At 31.1% G+C, this 20,189-nt stretch overlaps 1 protein-coding gene across 10 annotated transcripts in view; it reads left to right on the top strand.

Moving 5' to 3' along the window:
• Positions 1-20,189, top strand: part of PHF14 (PHD finger protein 14) — a 604,994-nt gene that overhangs the window by 58,385 nt on the left and 526,420 nt on the right. For all 10 annotated transcript variants that reach the window (XM_081283666.1, XM_081283662.1, XM_081283668.1 and 7 more), the window contains 6 exons: positions 578-848; positions 1,151-1,257; positions 2,332-2,427; positions 4,340-4,443; positions 6,332-6,463; positions 10,864-11,032. In XM_081283666.1, the coding sequence (XP_081139792.1) occupies positions 578-848; positions 1,151-1,257; positions 2,332-2,427; positions 4,340-4,443; positions 6,332-6,463; positions 10,864-11,032 (879 nt within the window). The remainder of the gene's footprint in view (positions 1-577; positions 849-1,150; positions 1,258-2,331; positions 2,428-4,339; positions 4,444-6,331; positions 6,464-10,863; positions 11,033-20,189) is intronic.

The raw sequence follows: 20,189 nt of genomic DNA, 5'->3' as shown, positions 1-20,189 counted from the left end.
GGGAATCATGCCATAGTCATTTTGTTCCTTTTAAGATTAAGGATTTCAGATCTTGCGCATGTTTGTCAATGATATGTAAAGTATAATTTTGAAATTCATTTATTGAAGTGGTTTGTGATTTAAAGTAAAATGGTGAGTAGAGTTTGTTATTGAAGATTCTGCTCCTCATCTAGTCAACAAAGCAGCCATTTATAAAGTATATTTCCAAAGAAGAGTGTGGCAAAAATTATTCTATCAATACAATTTCTTTTTTTTTTTCAATTCAGTTCTAATGTTCATTTATGCATAGGATTTGATCAGTTTGCCCATTATTTATAACATATTTTTGGGTACATTAAGTAAATCTGTGGAAATTATTGCCGTTATTGAGAAGCTTCAGGACAGTATTTATTAGGTGAAAATTCAGTTTATTTTAATCTCAGAATAAGGCTATACTTTAAGGACCACTGATACATATAATTTACCTCAAGTAGGAGTTTTAGTTATCTTTACTTTCTTTAAGTGTAAAAGTTAAAATCAAAAGGAGTATGTTCTATTTTTTTTTAACTTTTAAAATTTGTGTACATTTCTTTTACAGGCAAGGATCAATGCCCGGCTTCAGCAATATCGTGCCAAGGCAGAACTGGCTCGATCCACTAGACCCCAGGCATGGGTTCCAAGGGAAAAATTGCCTAGACCACTCACTAGTAGTGCTTCAGCTATTCGTAAACTGATGCGGAAAGCAGAACTAATGGGGATCAGTACAGATATTTTTCCAGTGGACAATTCAGATACTAGTTCTAGTGTGGATGGAAGGAGAAAACATAAGCAACCAGCTCTCACTGCTGATTTTGTGAATTATTATTTTGGTCAGTATAGATAATGATAATGCACATTTTTACTGAGAAAAATATGCTAATGCAAGTATTTTATGCTATTAATTTTTAGAAACTCATTAGCCATGTTACTATATCAAAAAAAAGGCATGTTTATTTTCCTAAGTGGTATGTGTTTGTAAAAATCTAGGTTCAAGTTGTTTTCTATATACTTAAAAGTGTTTAAATAATGCAGGTTTATGTGATCATCTCTATAGCTAGTTTCTTTCTTTGTGTATTTTTTATACCAGTTTTTACTTTCTACTAAAGTAAAATTGGATATTTAATTTAAATAGAGAGAAATATGCGCATGATTCAAATACAGGAAAATATGGCTGAACAAAAGAATATAAAGGATAAATTAGAGAATGAGCAAGAAAAGCTTCATGTGGAATATAATAAGGTAAGCTGGCTCCAAAACACACAGCAGAGTATCATAGATCTTACGATTTCTTTTGTGATTCTGTAGGAATTCCATATATGTCTCGTTTTTGAGATTCTAGAGCTTTGAGGCTCTTCTCCCCTTCAGTACATTTATTATCATCACTCTCTCACTGAGTAGTTTCTATGTGCCAGGCATAATTCTGATCTTTTTATATATACCAACTCATTTGCTTCTTACCTTAATTTTGTAGCATAGATAATGATTATTGCTAACATTTTCAGGGAGGAAACTGAGTCCTGAAAAGTTTAGGTAATTTGCCCAGGCTCACATAGTAGTAATAGTCAAGTCCTAGAGTTGGAGTTCATGCATCTGACTTCATTCCTTATTCCTAACATGCACACAGTATCACTATAGAGCTTCTCTAGTTTGTAGAAAAATTTGAAACTTATTTTTAAATTATTGTTTTTACCTTGAGTTGTATTGTAACATAACTTTTTATATGGAAATACTTTTCAATTTAATTTTTCAGTGTACTTTTTCATTCTAATGAGAAGAGAAATAAAATATATAAAAACAAAATGTGGCTAGTGTCAGGTACTTAGTAACATAAACAAATAAAACTAGTATTAACTTATTGTTGGAGAACATTTCAAGTGAATTTTAAAAATAATAAAATTAAGTTTTAGTGGTCAGCCAGCCACTGTAGTGACAAGATTTGGTTAGACTCGGAAGACCTGGGGATTCTTGGTAGTTCTGTGATCTTAGCCAGTTTACAAAGTCCTGTGATTCTTAGCTTGATCATGGCGAAAATGATAGAAATATGTCTTGTTGGAAACAAGGATTAATTAGCAGAGTATTGTAAAATTATAAAACAAACTATAATGAAATATATAAGTGTGTGTCATCATAAGACAAAATGCTTACATTCTGTTGATGTTTGTAATTAATTGGATAGCCTTGTCTCTCAGAGGTATTATGACTTGAATATTTTAAAAATATATGGAATTTAAATGTAGATATTGCATATTTATTGATAAATTATTTAAATTCCTACATAAGGAATTTTACTAATTTGACTTACTCACTTTGTAGCTATGTGAATCATTAGAAGAACTACAAAATCTGAATGGAAAACTTCGAAGTGAAGGGCAAGGAATTTGGGCCTTACTAGGCAGAATCACAGGGCAGGTTAGTTTCTTTCCAATTGCTTTCTTCAATTCTTATGCACTATGGTTTTCAAAGACTAGGTTTCTGACATGACTGTCACTTCACTAACTGAAGAATTTTCTTTGATCAGAGCCTCATCCTCTTGGATAATGATTTTTGCCTGAAATACATCTAAAGCATTGGAAGCTGCCTACTGAATGAAACCTGTAGCTTAATTTCGTTATTTCAACTGCTATCTTGCTTGCAAAATTTTTTCATTTGCTCAAACTGATTGACCTGTCATTTATTGATGAACTAAGATTTGAAGCATGAGTTCTACCACATTCTTTTTTATACCACCTTCTTTTTAAATCAGTTTTGGGTTTTTGCCATATTTTTTCTTTCATGTTCTTGTGTTATATTCAGTCTTTATTTTATTTGGGTATAAAAATTTAAATATAAAAAGAAACTGCAGAGATTCATTTTCATGTTAATTTGCTTTTGAGCTGTGTAAAGGATAGTTTTTCAAACTTAAGTGTAGTTTTTCCCCTTCAACAGTAGCTATTATTGTAGTTGGAAAAAAAAGCCCTTTATCCTCAAATACTTTTAGCCTGTTAAAGTTCTTGGTGTTAAATGAAATTTTTTAAATGCCATTTTTAGTACCATGTAAATAATTAATAAGTTAAGATTTTTTTCTAATAATTTAAGAGATATTTTTAAGGATGATTAAGAACCAGTACCTCTAATATAAAAGTAGTTTTAGGACTGGGGATGAAGCTCAGTGGTACAGTGCTTGCTTAGCATGTGGGAAGGACCTGGTTTCAAACCCTAGTACTACCAAAAAAAAAAAAAGTTTTATTTGTGGAGAATTTTTTTTAAAAATATATTTTTTCATTGAATTTTAAGATATTTACAAAGAGTCAAATTTATCACATAATTTGTGTAGATGTATTATTTAATGAACTAATTTATTCTGATTTTTATTGTTTCATGCTAGCTTTGAAAGTACTTTTTTGTGAACAGAATATTCGTGGTATAATCAAGTATAATCAAGAATAACTTATTTTTATAGATGAGAATGAGGAATTGGCTCTGAAAGAACTAGTCTTTATTCCTGATGATAGGTTGTTGGTGGGTTTTTGAAGATTATGGTGTGTGTTTGTATTTGATATTTAGAGAAGGTAATGTTGAGCGCAAAGCTTTAGTTTATTTACCTAGTTACCATTACATTTTGGCTGGAATTGCAAGTTTGTCTCAAAAGAACCTCCTATTCAATGTAAAATATTATTCACTATAAAAGACATTTTTATTTATTAAATGACTTTTCATAGAGGCTTACCAATTTCCTTGTGCAAATATACAATGCAAAACTGAAATAGAATTTGTACTGTTTGCCTGAGACTTTTTTTTTCCAGTTGGCTGAGCAGATGTGGACCCCCCGGCCACTAAGAAATGACTTTGATAGATGGTTGCTGTCTGAGAAGCCAGCATTCTACAGATTAGTAGAAACCCAAAGAGAATCTCATACGCTTTTGTTGGAGAATTTGGTCCAATAAGATAATTTTTGTAATTAACCTATGGAGCACCAATATTGTTGGGATGTTGAGGAAAATAAACGGCCTCGATATTCTTCTTTGTCAAGTGAATTATGTTATTTTTTTTTAAACCTCCTATACACTTATCCTCATCTTTCACTTTTTCAATATAAAGTAATTTAATTTTCATAATGTTTTAATATACCACTGAAAATGGATGAAAGTATGTAATTATAGGTTTCTAATAGAAGTGATTGTTAGACAAAAACTTATTTCTTTTTGCCAATGTAATAGCTGGTAAAGCAGATTTCCCCTCACTATCCTAGTACATTTAGTTGGCTCCAGTGGCATATAGAGGAGAATGTTGCTTTATATTTCATCTTTAAAACAACATATACTGCATTTGTTCAAATCAATAGAAGTTGAACATACCAGCAATTTTGAGAGCACCCAAGGAGAGAAAACCAAGTAAAAAAGAAGGAGGCACACAAAAGACATCTACTCTTCCTACAGTACTTTATAGGTAAGTAATGAAATTATAATAGAATAATGTTTTGTATTTTTTTAACTAATATTTGTAAAAAATACTTCAAATATTTGAGTGAATCATCTCCATACAATAATTTAAATTAAATGCATATGAAGTTCATTTGATCAAAGATGATTTCAAGGTTCAATGATAAGAGATTTTTGTTTCTTTTAATGAGATAAAGGACTTTTTATATCTTTTAAGTAATTGGGGATATATCTGTATAAGCTCTATGTAAGTGAGTTCTATTTGGGGAATTGGAAAGATGCTTTGAAAATATGATTATGGTTTAAATAATTAAACCAACACACTTAATAAATGGACATTTATAGTTTATTTTACTTGAATGAATTGTGAAGTTTTATGTTTTTAAATAGTTATAGATATCATGTAGTATGAATCTACTGTCTTTGTAGGGAGTGGATAATGAAGATAAATTTTAATTTTGAGGCTATCTGTACTCTTTTTGCTCGGTTGCAATAATTTTGTTTCCAGAATATTTTTGTTCTTTACTTTTTATGTTCAATATTTTTACCATGTTCACCATTATATAATAATTTTACATAGTCAAGACTTCTATTTCTAAATTGGGTACAGTCTCACTTTTTTTGGTGTAACTTATATTGATAAGTGAGAGCAGTTTAGAAAATGCTGTTGTTTATTTGTGTGTATATGCATACAGGTGTCCATACACATAGATATATACATATACCTGTGTATGTTGTGTATACACGTCTATATAAATACATAAATGTGCTTCTCATAATGTCTTTCTTAGAAATAGCAACAGTAGCAACAGTATCAGTCTCCATAACTATTTTCAATTCTTTATTGGAGACTTTCTCCACAGGTAATAGCAAATAATTTCCTTGAAATATGGAAAGGGCCCTCTGTTGTCTTAATGTATAATATAAGCATAAGCATGTAATTGTTATGGCTTTCCCAAATATAGCTGGTTCATTTGAAACCATCATACTTCTGACTTTAATGACTACATGTAATTTTTGTTTTAGAGTATATTTTATATTATTTTTCTTTTTAATTCTGAGATCAAGTACTAGTTTTGGCTTTTCTTTTGGCTTCTTCCCCTAGGAGTATTAAGAAAGAACCTAAACATTATTATTTCTTTTATTTTTTCTATGAATGAATGGTTCTTTTAGGTTCTTAACAACTTTTTCTTCACTCTGTACATTCCCAATATAAATTAAAAAATATACACTAAATTTTCAGGTCATGCTGCTTGTATTCTCAGAAGTAAATTACCTTTTCCACAGGAAAAATTAGATTCCTGAAAAACAAATAAACAAAAACAATAAAGTCTAAATATCAGTAACAACAATTGTAAAACCCTTAATATTTGTAGTGCATATTAGTTGATATTTTTTAGGACTCAAAATCTGATCTTGAAAAGAGACTTAACTTACACATTTAGCTTATTTATATAATTCTGGCTCTTTGCAAGGTTTATAATGGTTGAAAGTAAACTGAATATGTTTGTGAAGTAATTTCTTTGTGGTTTTAGAGAAGTTTTTGAAAATTATAAAATTTTTTTGTTTCAAAATTAGTTTCTATAGAAAAGTTAAACCAACATTAAATAGTCTTTAAGTAATAATTAAAATTAAATGATGTTGAGAATAAATAAGCTTATGTGCCATTTTGAAAGGCTTGACTCATTTAGGTTTATACCAGATCCAAGCTATTTTTTAACATTCTCAAAAGTATTTAGAACTAACAGTTACTGACATTATAAAAAGACCTGTGCTACTAATAAAATATCTTCTCATAACAGAACAAATATTTTGTTAATCAAGATGAAAATTTAAAACGTTATAATTTGTTTCACTATGACAATCTAATTCTTATTTTCTGACTTTATTCACAGTTGTGGAATTTGTAAGAAGAACCATGATCAACATCTTCTTTTGCTGTGTGATACTTGCAAACTCCATTACCATCTTGGATGTCTGGATCCTCCTCTTACAAGGATGCCAAGAAAGACCAAAAACAGTTATTGGTGAGTTAAGTGGAGGAGAGCTAGATGTTGAAGCCAGTTTACTTTTTATTTCAGCTCTACAAGATAGGAAATACTTTATCATGCATAACATAAAGTCTTTCACACATTTTTTAAAATCAATATTTTCATAAATAATTGTTATATGGTATCACATGAATAAAACTGTTGTAATAGTCTTTGAGAAATGAATTTTCAGTTAATTTTGGCTATTTTGTGATCAGTAGTGGATTCTTATTTGAGGTGTGAATTCTGTCTGGTGTGTTTATAATTTTCTTTTGATTTATTGTTAGAAGTTTCTCAAATGATTTATTTTTATTTTGAAATTGAATGAATTTATCAAAATTTGCCTCCATATACATGCATTTGTTTGGAATTAGTATCTTATTTCTGAATTAGTGCCACCAATACTTCTGTTATTATTTATGCTAGTTAAATTAAGTTTAGCCAGCCATTCTTTGGAAATCTGGATCATTTGACATATGGTTTTGAATTTTTTTTCATTTATTTGATCCTATTGAATCACTATAGATGTTTGATAAAAGTTTATAATGAGTTTTATTCTTTCCTTAAGTCCAAGAGAGAGTAATATTCAAATTTTTAAGACTGACTTATATAAAGGACAATATAAGGGGGCTGGGGATGTGGCTCAAGTGGTAGCGCGCTCGCCTGGCATGCGTGCGGCCCGGGTTCGATCCTCAGCACCACATACAAACAAAGATGTTGTGTCCGCCGAAAACTAAAAAATAAATATTAAAAATTCTCTCTCTCTCTCTCTCTCTCTCTCTCTCTCTCTCTCTTAAAAAAAAAGGACAATATAAGGAAAGAAAAACTTTTGAATGAACATGAGTGTTCTTTTTAAACAAAATACTTTTCCAGTTTTAGAAAAGACCAAACCCCAAATCCTCAAATTGTTATCAGTTCAAAAAGTTTTGTGTGTTCCTCAAACACAGTTAAGTGTGTTTCATCTCTTCAGGACTCTTGGGTTCATTTTATTAGGAAGTTGTAGCTGTGCTCTGGAGGTTAGTATCTATGTTGTAGAAAAACTGCAACGATTGCAACTACTCATATTTCCCCATTCCATATTCTTTGATGCCATGTTAGTAGTCTGAAATTTCTGTGGTTGGAGTATTCATATTCATATCACAGACACTTTAAATTAAAGCTTTCCTCCCAGAGAGCCCTTTGTTGGACATTTACTAGTATATCACTGACTGATTGTTGCTTTAGTCCCTACATAATTCTTACTAATTCTTTTATTAGACAAAGGTTCCTGTTACTGTTCCCTTATTTGGTAACTGTGACCCAGTGTTTGGCTTAATCCCTTACTTGATTTTTCATTATTTATAATTTTCAAATTCATTTTAGTTAATTGACTTTTTCCTTAGGTTATTTTTAATACTTTGCATGGATATATAAAATTTTATGACTCTAATAGAATGTATTAAGTAAAAAATTAAGTAAAAATATAGAGGACTGGGCTAGAGTTGTGGCTCAGTATTAGAGCACTTGCCTCACACCTGTGAGGTACTGGGTTTGATCCTCAGCACCACATAAAAATAAATAAATAAAGATATTGTGTCCATTTACAACTATATATATATATATATATATATATATATATATATATATATATGGAGTGGGGAGGACTAAAGTGAATTTAGATAATTTCAAGGATAATAGCAGTATAGGGGATTATTAAAAGAAACCAAGTGATGATTTTTCCTCAAAATATCATTTGATTGCATCACACAGTATTATCCATCACACAGTATTGGCTGTGGCTTTATTGTAGGTTGTTATTTCTTCAGATTTAATATATGGATTCTTACAGAAAAGATGCTTTTGTATCTTAAAGGATATATGATACATCATATATATATATATATATATAAACACACACACACAAGGTATAAGGAGATATAACTGTATATCTCTGTGTGTGTGTTTGTGTGTGTGTGTGTGTGTATGTGTGTGTGTATGTGTGTGTGTGTATATATATATATATATATATATATATAGAGAGAGAGAGAGAGAGAGAGAGAGAGAGAGAGAGAGAGAGAGACAGACAGACCGTGGAGTTTCATAGGAAGACTGGGAAGAAGTCATGTCCATTTGTGTAGATGCTATGTGTAACAAAAATCATGTGGCAATTGTCTTGAAATAGGAATGGATTCATTAAGCATTGGCAGTTATAAAACTCTTGATTTTATGAATTGATCAGTGTTTTCTATTATCTGGGTACTCTGAGGATAATTTCCTTGTCATCCAAAAGGGATTATAATTCTTAGTGGGAACGTTTGGAATGAGCATAATTAAACAATATCCCGATGAATAATGGCCACAAAAAGAAAAAGAAAAAAAGAGAAAATATTTTGGTTAAAAAAAAAAAAGCAATTCAGACAAAAACATATTTGTTTTTATACCTCAGGGACTCATGTATTTAAAAATGAATTGGAACTATATGAGAAATTTGGCTAAATTTCATTCAACTGATTGAAATGTGCATTCAGCATTAAGGTTATGTATTTTAAGGATATAAAAGCAAGCAATTGGTCCTTGTTTATAATATAATTTAATATATTTTATAAATATATCAGTTTAAATGGTTGTGGTATTAATTATTTATTAGTAAGATCTAAGATCTACAATTCTATGAAGTTTTCATTTGGATAGATATAGGAACAATTGTGTATTTTTTGTTGTCTTTTTATTTTGGTGGTAATTTGTGAGTCTAAGGAGTAAAGAGCTTTGTTGCTCTAGCAATAGATAATAAGAATTTTCTCAGTAACACATGATAAAGTATGTCTTTATTCTCTCATTGGAAGTTTTTTTGTGTTAATTTTTGGTACCAATTATGCTTAAAAAATAAATATTTTAAAATGTTTAAGTTAATACTTAATATTGATTGGCTTTTTGGCAATTAATGTTTTTGCATTGAAAAATCAAATAAACTGTGATTCAGAATTTAAAGCTGTCACTTTTAAAGCTAAATATTAGCTTAAGCTGAGTGTGGTGTTGCACACCTGGGATCCAGCAAACTCTGATGGCAGAGGTAGGAGGATTACAAGTTCAAGGCCAGCATCAGTAACTAAGGGAGGCCCCCTAAGCAATTTATTTATTTTGAGACCTTGTCTACAAAGAAAAATTAAACCATAAAACAGGGCTGCGATATTGCTCAGTGATTAAACACACCTGGGCTCAATCACCAATACCAAAGAAAAAATCCCCAACTATTAGTTTAATACTAAGTTTACTGTATTAATGAAGGGGAGATATAAATTTTGATGAGCATAAATTGAGACATCTTTGAAAATATTTGATGAATTATAAATTACATTTAATGATACTAATATAAACATGTAAATATATGATTTTTTGTATTATAGCCATATTTATAAAGAGAATACTACTACAATTTTAGAATTTTATAAAATTAATTTCTTATCATTCTTTTAAGTTTGAAGAAAATACATGAATAAAAATTTTCTTTTAACAACTGGTTTTAAGTTTTTGAAGTGGGCTTTCATAATTGCCAACATAAAGACTTGCAGCAATCATTGACTAGTTTTCTGTGTTTCAGGTGTTAATCACTAGACACATGTGGCTATTAAAATTAAATGAATTAAAATGTAAATTTAAAATTCAGTTTCTCATATAATGGCTACTATTCTGGAATGTGGAGATGGATAATTCTAGCATCATGAAAAGTTCTACTGGATAGTCTAGGCTAGATCTAAGTTTCATGCTCAGTTATCTTCTAATGCTGTATAGCTGTATAGCATTAGAAGAGAACCATTTATGAAGCATTACAAATGCTTCATAAATGGTGCTTTAACAAATTCCTTTTGTAGGCAAATTTATATTTCTTCTATTAGAGGTAGCATAGGCCACCAACGAAAATGACCATTTATATTTGTTCAACTTTTCTTAGACCCATATTTCTATTGTTTTCTTTATATATTCAACACAACTTATCATTAACTATAATTAAAAAGCTATGATAATTGAGGCATGAAGTAGAATCAGGGTCCAGGAAGAGTTGTGATTTTTTAGATGTTATAGTATATGTCACTTAAGAAAAGTTTTGATTTCCCAAGGGAAATTGCCATTTTAACCAGTGTTGAATCTCTTAGGTTGGTTCATTTAGACATATAACATTGTTGTGTGTTTTCTTATGATACTTACAAGTGTACATGTAATTTGTTATATACCTGAGTCATGATACTCATTCTGAGAGGAATACATGTGTTTCTGTATGTTTAGTCTTATCACACTCCCTTGTGTGTATATATTTTTCACATATATCTGGATTTTGTTCTTTTAGAATCTATAGCTAAAGCTAAAAGATGATAAATATATTATTATTTACTTAATTAATTTATGTTTCTAAATTTATGTAGGCAGTGCTCAGAATGTGACCAGGCGGGGAGCAGTGACATGGAAGCAGACATGGCCATGGAAACTTTACCAGATGGGACCAAACGATCAAGGAGGCAGATTAAGGAACCAGTGAAATTTGTTCCACAGGATGTGCCACCAGAACCCAAGAAGATTCCAATAAGAAATACGGTAATTTATTACTTATTTAATCATAATCATAATATGTTATAGCTGAAAGTTAAGAGGCAAAGAAAAGAGAAAGTATAAGTATATTCTTGAGGGGTCAAAGAAAGATTATCACTTGGTTATTTTTAAGAATTTGTTTTCTGTGTTGTGAAATATGCCATATTTGCTTGAGACTTTGTAGTTAATGTGCTCCGTTGAATGTATAATAATAAGGAATTATATCCACCACTCAGCTTCAAAGAGAATAATATCAAAACTTTGAAAGTCCCCTGTAAACCTTTGGCAATCTCATCCCCTACTATCTAGCTCAGAGGTCACCTATTCCTATAACTTCATATTTCTCATTCTCTAATTTTTTAAAATATATTTCAAACCTATTTACTCACAATAATACATATTGTTTAGTCTTTCAGGTTTTAAATTTTGTGTTATTGGAGTCAAACTTCTTCTGTAGTTTGATATTTTTTCCAACATGTCAATTTAATTCATAAATACTGATCCATATAGTGTAGTTTACTTCACTAATATATAGTTATTTTATTGAATAGATATTCTAATGTATAGCTATTCTAATGAATAGACTATTATTGAGTTTTTCCTTTGTCATGTTTTCATGCTTTTCTATTATTAATGGTTTGGTATAAATATTTTTGTTAATGTTTCTTGCAGAATGATAACAGGGAGTTGGGGTATGTACTAAAGTGTGGATTCGCTGAATTATAGACTATCTGTATCTTTAATTTTAGTAGATAATGACATGTTTTCCACACCAGTTTACACATGCCAGTGATGGCTAATGTTTTTTTTTGGTTTGTAAACTTGTTCAGTGTTTTAATGTTTTCCAAAGTAAAGAATGGGGAAAAAAAGTATATTGTCATTTAAATTACATTTTTCTAAATACCAGTAATTCTGAGCATCTATTATAGGTATATCAGTTGTATTTCCTCTTCTGAGAAATCTGTAGGCAATTCTTTTGGCTTTTTTTTTCTTTTGAGGCTAAGATTTAAAGAATTTCCTGTAGAAAGTTTGTTTCTATTTCCAGGCTTCTTTACCAACCTGAGACAAAGTAAAAGTTTGATGTGTGTGTGTATTTTCTATTACATCTGTAGAAAAAAATTTCTGCTCCAAATTCATTAGGGTTGGCTTGCAATTACAAATTGTTATGGGAGACTTTTTTTAAATTTTTATTTTTTTTTTGTACTGGGGATTGAACTGGGGGCACTAGACTACTAAGCCACATCCCCAGTCCTATTTTGTATTTTTTTAGATACAGGGTCTCACTGAGTTGCTTAGTGCCTCGCTTTTGTTGAGGCTGGCTTTGAATTCGCAGTCCTCCTGCCTTAGTCTCCCGAGCTGCTGGGATTACAGGCATGTAACACCACGCCCGGCTGGGAGACTTTTTAAAGATTTTTTTTATTTGTTATTTTTAGTTATATATGACAGTAGAATATATTTGTTCTTTTTAGTTATATATGACAATAGAATGACATAATACAAGGAAGTATAACTTCCCATTCTTACGGTTGTACATGACGTGGAACTACACTGGTTGTGTATTTATATATGAACATAGGAAAGTAATGTCCAATTCATTCTGGGATCTTTCCTAATCTCAAACTCCCTCCCTTCCCTTCATTTCTCTTTGTCTAGTCCAGAATACTTCTGTTCTTACCTACTCCTTCCCCTCTTCATGTGCTAGCATCTGCATATCAAAGAACATTTAGCCTTTGGTTTTTTTGGGATTGTCTTATTTCACTTAGCATAATAGTCTTAAGTTCCATTCATTTACTGGCAAATCCACTGTGTATATATACCACATTTTCTTTATCCATTCCTCTGTTGAAGGGCACTAAGGTTGGTTCCATAGTTTAGTTATTGTGAATTGAGCTGCTGTAATAAACATTGATGTGGCCATGTCACTGTAGTATGCTGATTTAAGTCCTTTGCGTATATGCCCAGGAGTGGGATAACTGGGTCAAATGGTGGTTCCATTCCAAATTTTCTGAGTAATCTCCATAATGCTTTCTAGAGTGGTTGTACTAATTTGCAGTCCCACCAGCAATATATGAGTGTACCTTTTCCCTCACATCCTCACCAAAATTTATTTTTAATTGTATTCTTGATAATTGGAGTGAGATGAACTCTTGGTATAGTTTTGATTTGCATTTCTGTAACTGCTAGAGATGTTGAACTTTTTTTCTATATTTGTTGATTGTATTTGTTGATTGTTGAACTATATTTGTTGATTGTATTTCTTCTGTGAAGTGTCTTGAGTGGATTATTATTATTATTTTTTTTTGGTGTCAAGTTTTTTGAGTTCTTTATATATCCCGGAGATTAATGCTCTATTTGAGGTGCCTGTGGCAAAGACTTTTTCCAATCCTGTAAACTCTCTCTTACGTAATTATTTCCTTTGCTGTGAAGAAGCTTTTTAATTTTGATTCCGTCCTATTTGTTGATTCTTGATTTTACTTCTTGCACTTTAGGAGTCTTGTTAAGGAAGTCAGTTCCTAAGATCTTTTAAGGGATAACAATATAGAGATTATTATGGATTTCTGAAAGGAACTTTTAAGAAAACTTAATTTTAATTTAAAGGAGAAAAATAAAGGCACTCTAAATTAACAGCTAACAAAACAAACAGTGACAACTAATCCTAAAAATATTTTTATATTTCCCTGAAGGAGAAGCAGACATGGAAAATAAAAAAATGTCTCCCATGCAAAGTTAGTTAAACAAATGGAAATCAGTAAACATAATTCATCACATCAATAGACAATAATAACATGACTATTTAAAGAGATGCACAAAAAGTATTTGACAAAATACAGTGTCCATTCATGTTCAAACATTAGAAAAACTAGGCATACTAGGAACTACCTCAACATTTTAAAAGGTATATATGTTAAACCCAAGACCAACATCATTCTAAGATATTGGTAAAAATAACATCAAAGACAAGATGCCAGGGCCATTTAATTTTACGATATGTAATGTGGATTTTTTTTATTTATGAGAATTCAAATACATATTGAATCTCCAAAAAAAATCTCCACTATTTAGAAACTTGATTACTTTTGTTTACTTCCTTTTCCTTAACTTGTTTAATGAAAGGGATTTTATTTCAATTCAAAAATATAAAATGATTAGGGATGCTTTAGATTGAAGTCCCATTTTTATTGATAACCTGTGAAATTTGGTACACTGGCATATAATGAGCACTCAAGAAATTTTATGTGCTAAATACTATTGTTAAATCATTTTGTGTAAAAGTAAATGAATACCCTCCCCATCCTGCCCCTTCTATTACTTTCTTACACGTTTTGTACTTTATGTCTTTATGTTTAAAAATAACATCAAATTAGGAAAGAAGTCAAAAGGTAAAGGAAGAAATTCACATGCTAAAATATTTACATTAAGTTCTGGTGCGTTTCTACAACAACTACTACTATCAAATCCAGCCATTTTATTTTGTATTTCTTGCTAATGCTTGGATTTTGACTTCATTACATTTTCCAAAGGTAGTTAAATCAGAAAAGGATGGGGAGGGTATTTGTTTCCTTTTACATTAACTGGTTTAATAATAGTATTTAGCAACCTAAAATTTATTGAGGGCTCATTATATACCAGTGTACCAAATTTCACAGGTTACTTCCCTTAAGATGGATTTAATTATTATAGCTCCCATTTTACATATAATGAAACTGAAGTAACTTACCTGTGATCTTCCAGAGAATAAACAGCACAAAAGGAATCAAACCCAGATAGCTTGAATTAACTCATCTTTTTTGAGATCTGTAGATGAACATTTGTTGAGGCATGAATGCAGTTTTGTCAAACATTTGTTTACTAAGTAGCTTTCTTAATAGGTTTGGTTTTTCTCTTATGGTACTCTAATCTGATATCAGAACATTCCTGTTTCTTTCCTTAGTACAGGATTATTGGTAAGAAGCTGGGTACATATATACTTAATAACTTGTGTAACTGAGTTCATTCTCATTAAATATTAGATTCAATATAACTTTTCTTTTTACTTTCAGTTTTAGTAATATTCCTTGTCAAGTTTATGCAGGAACATTGCCATCACTGTCATTCACAGTGAAGCAGTGTTAAAGTTAATAAAATCTTTGATGGCTATTCTGCCTTGTGGAAGTTGATGTTAAAAAAGAAAAGAAAAAAATTAGGAGCAATATATCAGCAAGCTCATTGTTGGCATGTGTATATAAGAACTACTAGTATATATTTGTTTTACTATTCTTGTATTATAATTTGCTTCTTTACCTCCAAAATGGATACTATGAAACCTGCTCTGGGGAAAATGTGTAATTTTGAATTGAGAGTGAAAATGGAGCAGCATGTAGTGATTTTCTTACCCATTTTTTTCTTAAATCTATTCACTCCAAATATACTCAAGCATTTGCCTTATTGCATTTAAGCCTTTTTGATTAAGCAACAAGGATCTTTTGGATCCGTTCACTTGATCAGATCAATGTTAAAGGAGAGAGGCCCATAACTATTTTCCTTCTGTAATGCCTGATTTGTGCCAAACAAAGTTGCCATTAGAAGAATGGCATCTACTTTTTCCTGCTGACAGGCAGTTTTCCATTTATCATGTACAAAGAGTTCAACAGGGAATAGAACACTTCAGCAAGGCACACTATTGTATTGTTTGGATACTGAGAAAAGTCATTTTTCATTTCATTCTACTCTGGTTTCCTTAATAAAGATTTATAGAAATCTGAAAGAATGTAGCATATTTTGAGACAGTAGTTTCAATAAGATGTAGATGGTTTTCAAGGTGAGCAGGCCCAGTATTACTTTTTATCCTACATTTTTTCCTATCCAAAGATGCTAAAAAGATTGGCCAGAAAAGTTACTTGAAAAAAAAAATGTGGCACTAAAGATTTAGTATTAAAAATAATGATTTAAAAGAACTGTTGCAAGTGAAAAAATGAAATGTTGTATTTTCAGAAAGTACCCTTTCAGTGCAAACATAGGAGCTGTCTCTGTTTCTTATTTTAACATTACCTCACGTTTAATGTTAAGGTACCATCAGTTTTTATTGAAATTTGTCATTCTGAGTGATTGAATTATTTTTTGATTAAATTTTAAAAACAAAGTAATATATGAATACTTTTTTATTGTAAGAAATTTTAAGAGTATAATTAAAGAGAAAAAGTCCCTTTTGATTTTCATTCCTCATTTCATGTGCCTCTCTTATGAGTATACATATCTTAGACGTTGAATATCTTAAATTTCTTTTTGTCTGTCAAAATAAAGGCAAGAAAAATTATTAGACATATGGAATAGTAGTTTAGGAATAGTTCAAGAAGCACAGAAATATGATAGTGTTAATAAGTAAAAAAGAAAGGATATGGTTTTAGAAAATTCTTTTTAAACTATTTCTAGCTCCAGAGATTTTATTTTGTAGCAGCTTAGATTGGTTCTGAAAATACTACATCTCTAGTTATTTTGATGTCTCCATAACTGTTATTCTCTCTTTAGTTACTGGATACTAATAAGAGGACCATTCTAAAGAAAAGAAAGGATTGCAAAGTTTATATTTTTATACAACCTTTATTGGGTATTTACTGTTTACATTCTATTAATTGTCATAACTACCCTGTAAAGTGGCCACTAATATAATTGCCATTTTACAGATGCAAAACTGAGGCAAAGAATTTTGAGTAATTTGTCTAAGACTTACAGTATCTAAGTGACAGAACTGTGCTTCACACTTAGCTAGCCTCATGTCATTCTTTCACTTCATTGTGCTGACTTTCTGGATAGGATTTTTTGCTGGGTTTACCAGCACCCCATTAGAGCAGATTTCTGCTTGGAGATATGAGCCTCCTGGGAAAATAAAAAATCTGAAATAATCAGTAAGTAATAAAAGACAAAGTCAGAAATTAGATCTGATGGATCTTCCATCCCTGACAGGAATTGGAACTGAACAACTGAACAAGGCCCCGGTCCTTTATTTAAGGGGAAGTACATCAGAGGTTTCAGTGTGGCAGGGATCTTGCAGGAAACAGGTTGTTTGGTGCTTGGTAGGTTACTCCCATCTTTTGGTGTCTTAGTTTGATCCTAAGGCTGTGAGCTAAGACAGGGTGCCAGCATGATCTGGGCTTTCTCAAACCAGGGAATTTCACCCACAAGTTCCCAGAAAAGCAGCTTCCCTGCCTTAATGGCTCAAACAAACCCATAAATTATACACAGCTCCCAACAATTACTACTAATTGTTCCAGGTTCTTTATGGGCTAGAATCACAGACTCTACATTATTTCAGTAACTTAATATACCACTGGTGATTTGATCAGGAAAATGGGCAATTCTGTGGAGAATTAAGGATTTATATAGTGGGCTGGGATTGTGGCACAGCGGTAGAGCGCTCGCCTAGCACGGGCAGGATCCAGGTTCGATCCTCAGCACCACATAAAAATAAAGGCATTGTGTTGTGTCCATCTACATCTAAAAAATTAAATATTTTTTAAAAAAGGATTTATATAGTGATGGGCATGTGGGAAATGTTGATTTCAAAAAAGTTGTCTGTGTAGGTCAGAAGAGTTTTGCTGAATATCAGAAAATTTGTCAGTGAAATATCTTACCCTGAAACACCAAGTAAGTGTTGAGAGTTGACATTAGGACAGAGAATTTGATGGTGATGATTTCAGCTTGAAGAACAGTGTTGAGTAGATGAAAAAATAGGAACTCATGGGGAAGTCTGTAGCATGATCCAGGACTGTAAGTGGGAATTGATGGAAAGATATGTGAAGCCTTAGTATCTAGAAAGCAACATGACTTCCTGAGAAAAAATGACCTCACTTTACTTACTCATTTCAAACATAAGGTTATAAACATGGAACTATAGAGAGAAGGGGATTATAGGAAATGTGGTTTCCAGCCTTAGTTAACAAAGATGGTTATAGCAGTGATGGTAGAGGTGTGTGCCAAATTGACTACAGATAATCTGGCGTAGTAATCAAATGCCTAATCTAGTGCTTGTTTGGCTCATGGTAGGTCCTTGTAAAGTAAGACATCCAGACTCCTCTGTCCCTTCCCTCTTTTTCTTCTCTTTGAGGATTAGGATATTACCTTTTTTTATTCCTGTTTTCCATCCTTGAGTATTGGGCAAAACATGCAATAAGTTCTGAATTAGGTAGTTAAATGAATCACTGGAAGCAAAAATCCAGTGACTAAAAGAGTTATAAAATGCCAAGAGTAAAGATCAAAGAAGGTAGACCTGGAATTTTTACTGGTTCAGCAGTATTTAAAACTGAGAGTGGATTAATTCTGTCTTGGTTTGCTGGAATCCTCACAATGTTTCCCGGTTAATGAGAGTGAGTCAGGTTCCCCCCTCTCTTTTTTGTCTGTTTTAGAAATGAGCAGAAAGAAAGTTACATGAGTGAAGAAAGGAATATTAATATAAAGGGTCTCCTGCCAGATGATATGTTGTTAGCCCATTTGGGTCCATTCATTTTCTTTCTCTTTTTTTCTTATTCATAGAAGTTAGAGAATTTCTTTTTAAAATATAAGGATTTTTTAATTAGACACTCTGATAAGGAAAGTCTCCTTTAGTTTGATTGCATTAAGCAATGCTTCCCTTTAGAATGTAATGATTTAAACTATCCATTGTCAATGTCTGTTTCAAAGGTCAACTTTAATATAATTTATTTACTTTTAATTGTTGAGCCTATGCTTCAGATTTCTACATTCAGAATATATGATAATATCATTTTATAAAATAAAAACTTTCAGATATACAATTATATATTCTGGAGAAAATTTGAAAATTTACAATAATTTTACTTTACATACTGATAGCCAGTAATAATAATTCTTTCATACATCATTCATTTATTATAGGAATGAAAACGTTGGAACTATAGTATGATTTATCATAATATAGATTCTTTTATATTGAGAGGATTGTTTTTCTTCTACATAATAGCCTGTATATAGGACAGTGAGTTCATATATATATATATATATATATATATATATATATATATATATAGCCTACCTTTAAATGTAAAATGACAACATTTCATATTCAGTGTTTTCCTCTATTTCTTGGGTAAAAAAAAATCTTGAACTTATGGTTCTAATCTTTCAACTATGAATTTTTATTGTAATACTTCTATTAGTTTCAAGTAATATTTTCTTCCTTTTATACTTTCATGATCATTCCTTTGGCATTGAACTAAAAACAACATTGTAATCCATTGACCTTGTGGGTTACTCTTTGATTAACCTCTGATGCATTCACTATCTAACATCGCAGTCCATTTTATCATTACATATATTCTAGTTCTAACATTTCATTGTTTTATTTTTTCATAACTTTGAAGATACCAGAAATTCTCCAGTTATTTCACCTACTTGGATTTTTTTAATACTCAGCTTTATGTCACAATGCTTAAAGGGTGTGTGTATCATGACTTTTGGCGCATGCAATACAGTTCACAGCCTCAGTGATTTTATCTTGAACCTATTCTGTCCTCTTGAGTAAACCTGTGGGGTTCAGTAGTAGGGACAAAATACTTTAAAATGAACTTTTGTTTATAATATATAGAAATATGAGTTTCTGTTTTCTTCACAGTTTTCAAAACTGTGGGAAATTTTTCTTTTGCATGAGTGGTTTTGGCCGTATTTATTCCTGAGGTGAATTGTTCTCCATGTTCAAGAATAAAAATTGGCTGTCTTTTAGTATTATCTGTTCTTTGCTTTGACCCCTTGTCCTACTTTTGAATTGTGATCAGGTTTATATTTTTCAACAAGTATGTGCTTAGCAACTAATAATATAAGGCACTGGGCTGGATGATGAAGAGGAGATTAAAATGAAGATGTTTTCTATGCCCTCAAGGTAAAGTTCACTCAAATGTCATGTAAACTAGAAGTGTAGTTGCCCATTTGTGAGGTATTATTAAATTGCCCCAGCTGGTAACATGATAATTGTGAAGTGGAATAGAATGACTGAAGATTAAAGCCACTAAGATTTACTACTTGACTTTCCCTAAGGAAATGTTCTTCTGGATGAGAAAGTCTTAATTTGCATTTTTTAAAACCTGGATATTGATCAATGGAAATTTTTAAAATAATAGCAGACTGCATACTAGTGAAAGCATTGGTGCCCCTCCCATAAAATTGCTTGTAAAATTTT

Source organism: Spermophilus citellus, assembly GCF_964194105.1.
Source record: "Spermophilus citellus genome assembly, chromosome: 3".
Lineage (NCBI taxonomy): Eukaryota > Metazoa > Chordata > Mammalia > Rodentia > Sciuridae > Spermophilus > Spermophilus citellus.
The sequence above is the reverse complement of the archived record's forward strand: the minus strand, read 5'-3'. Positions and strand labels throughout refer to the sequence as shown.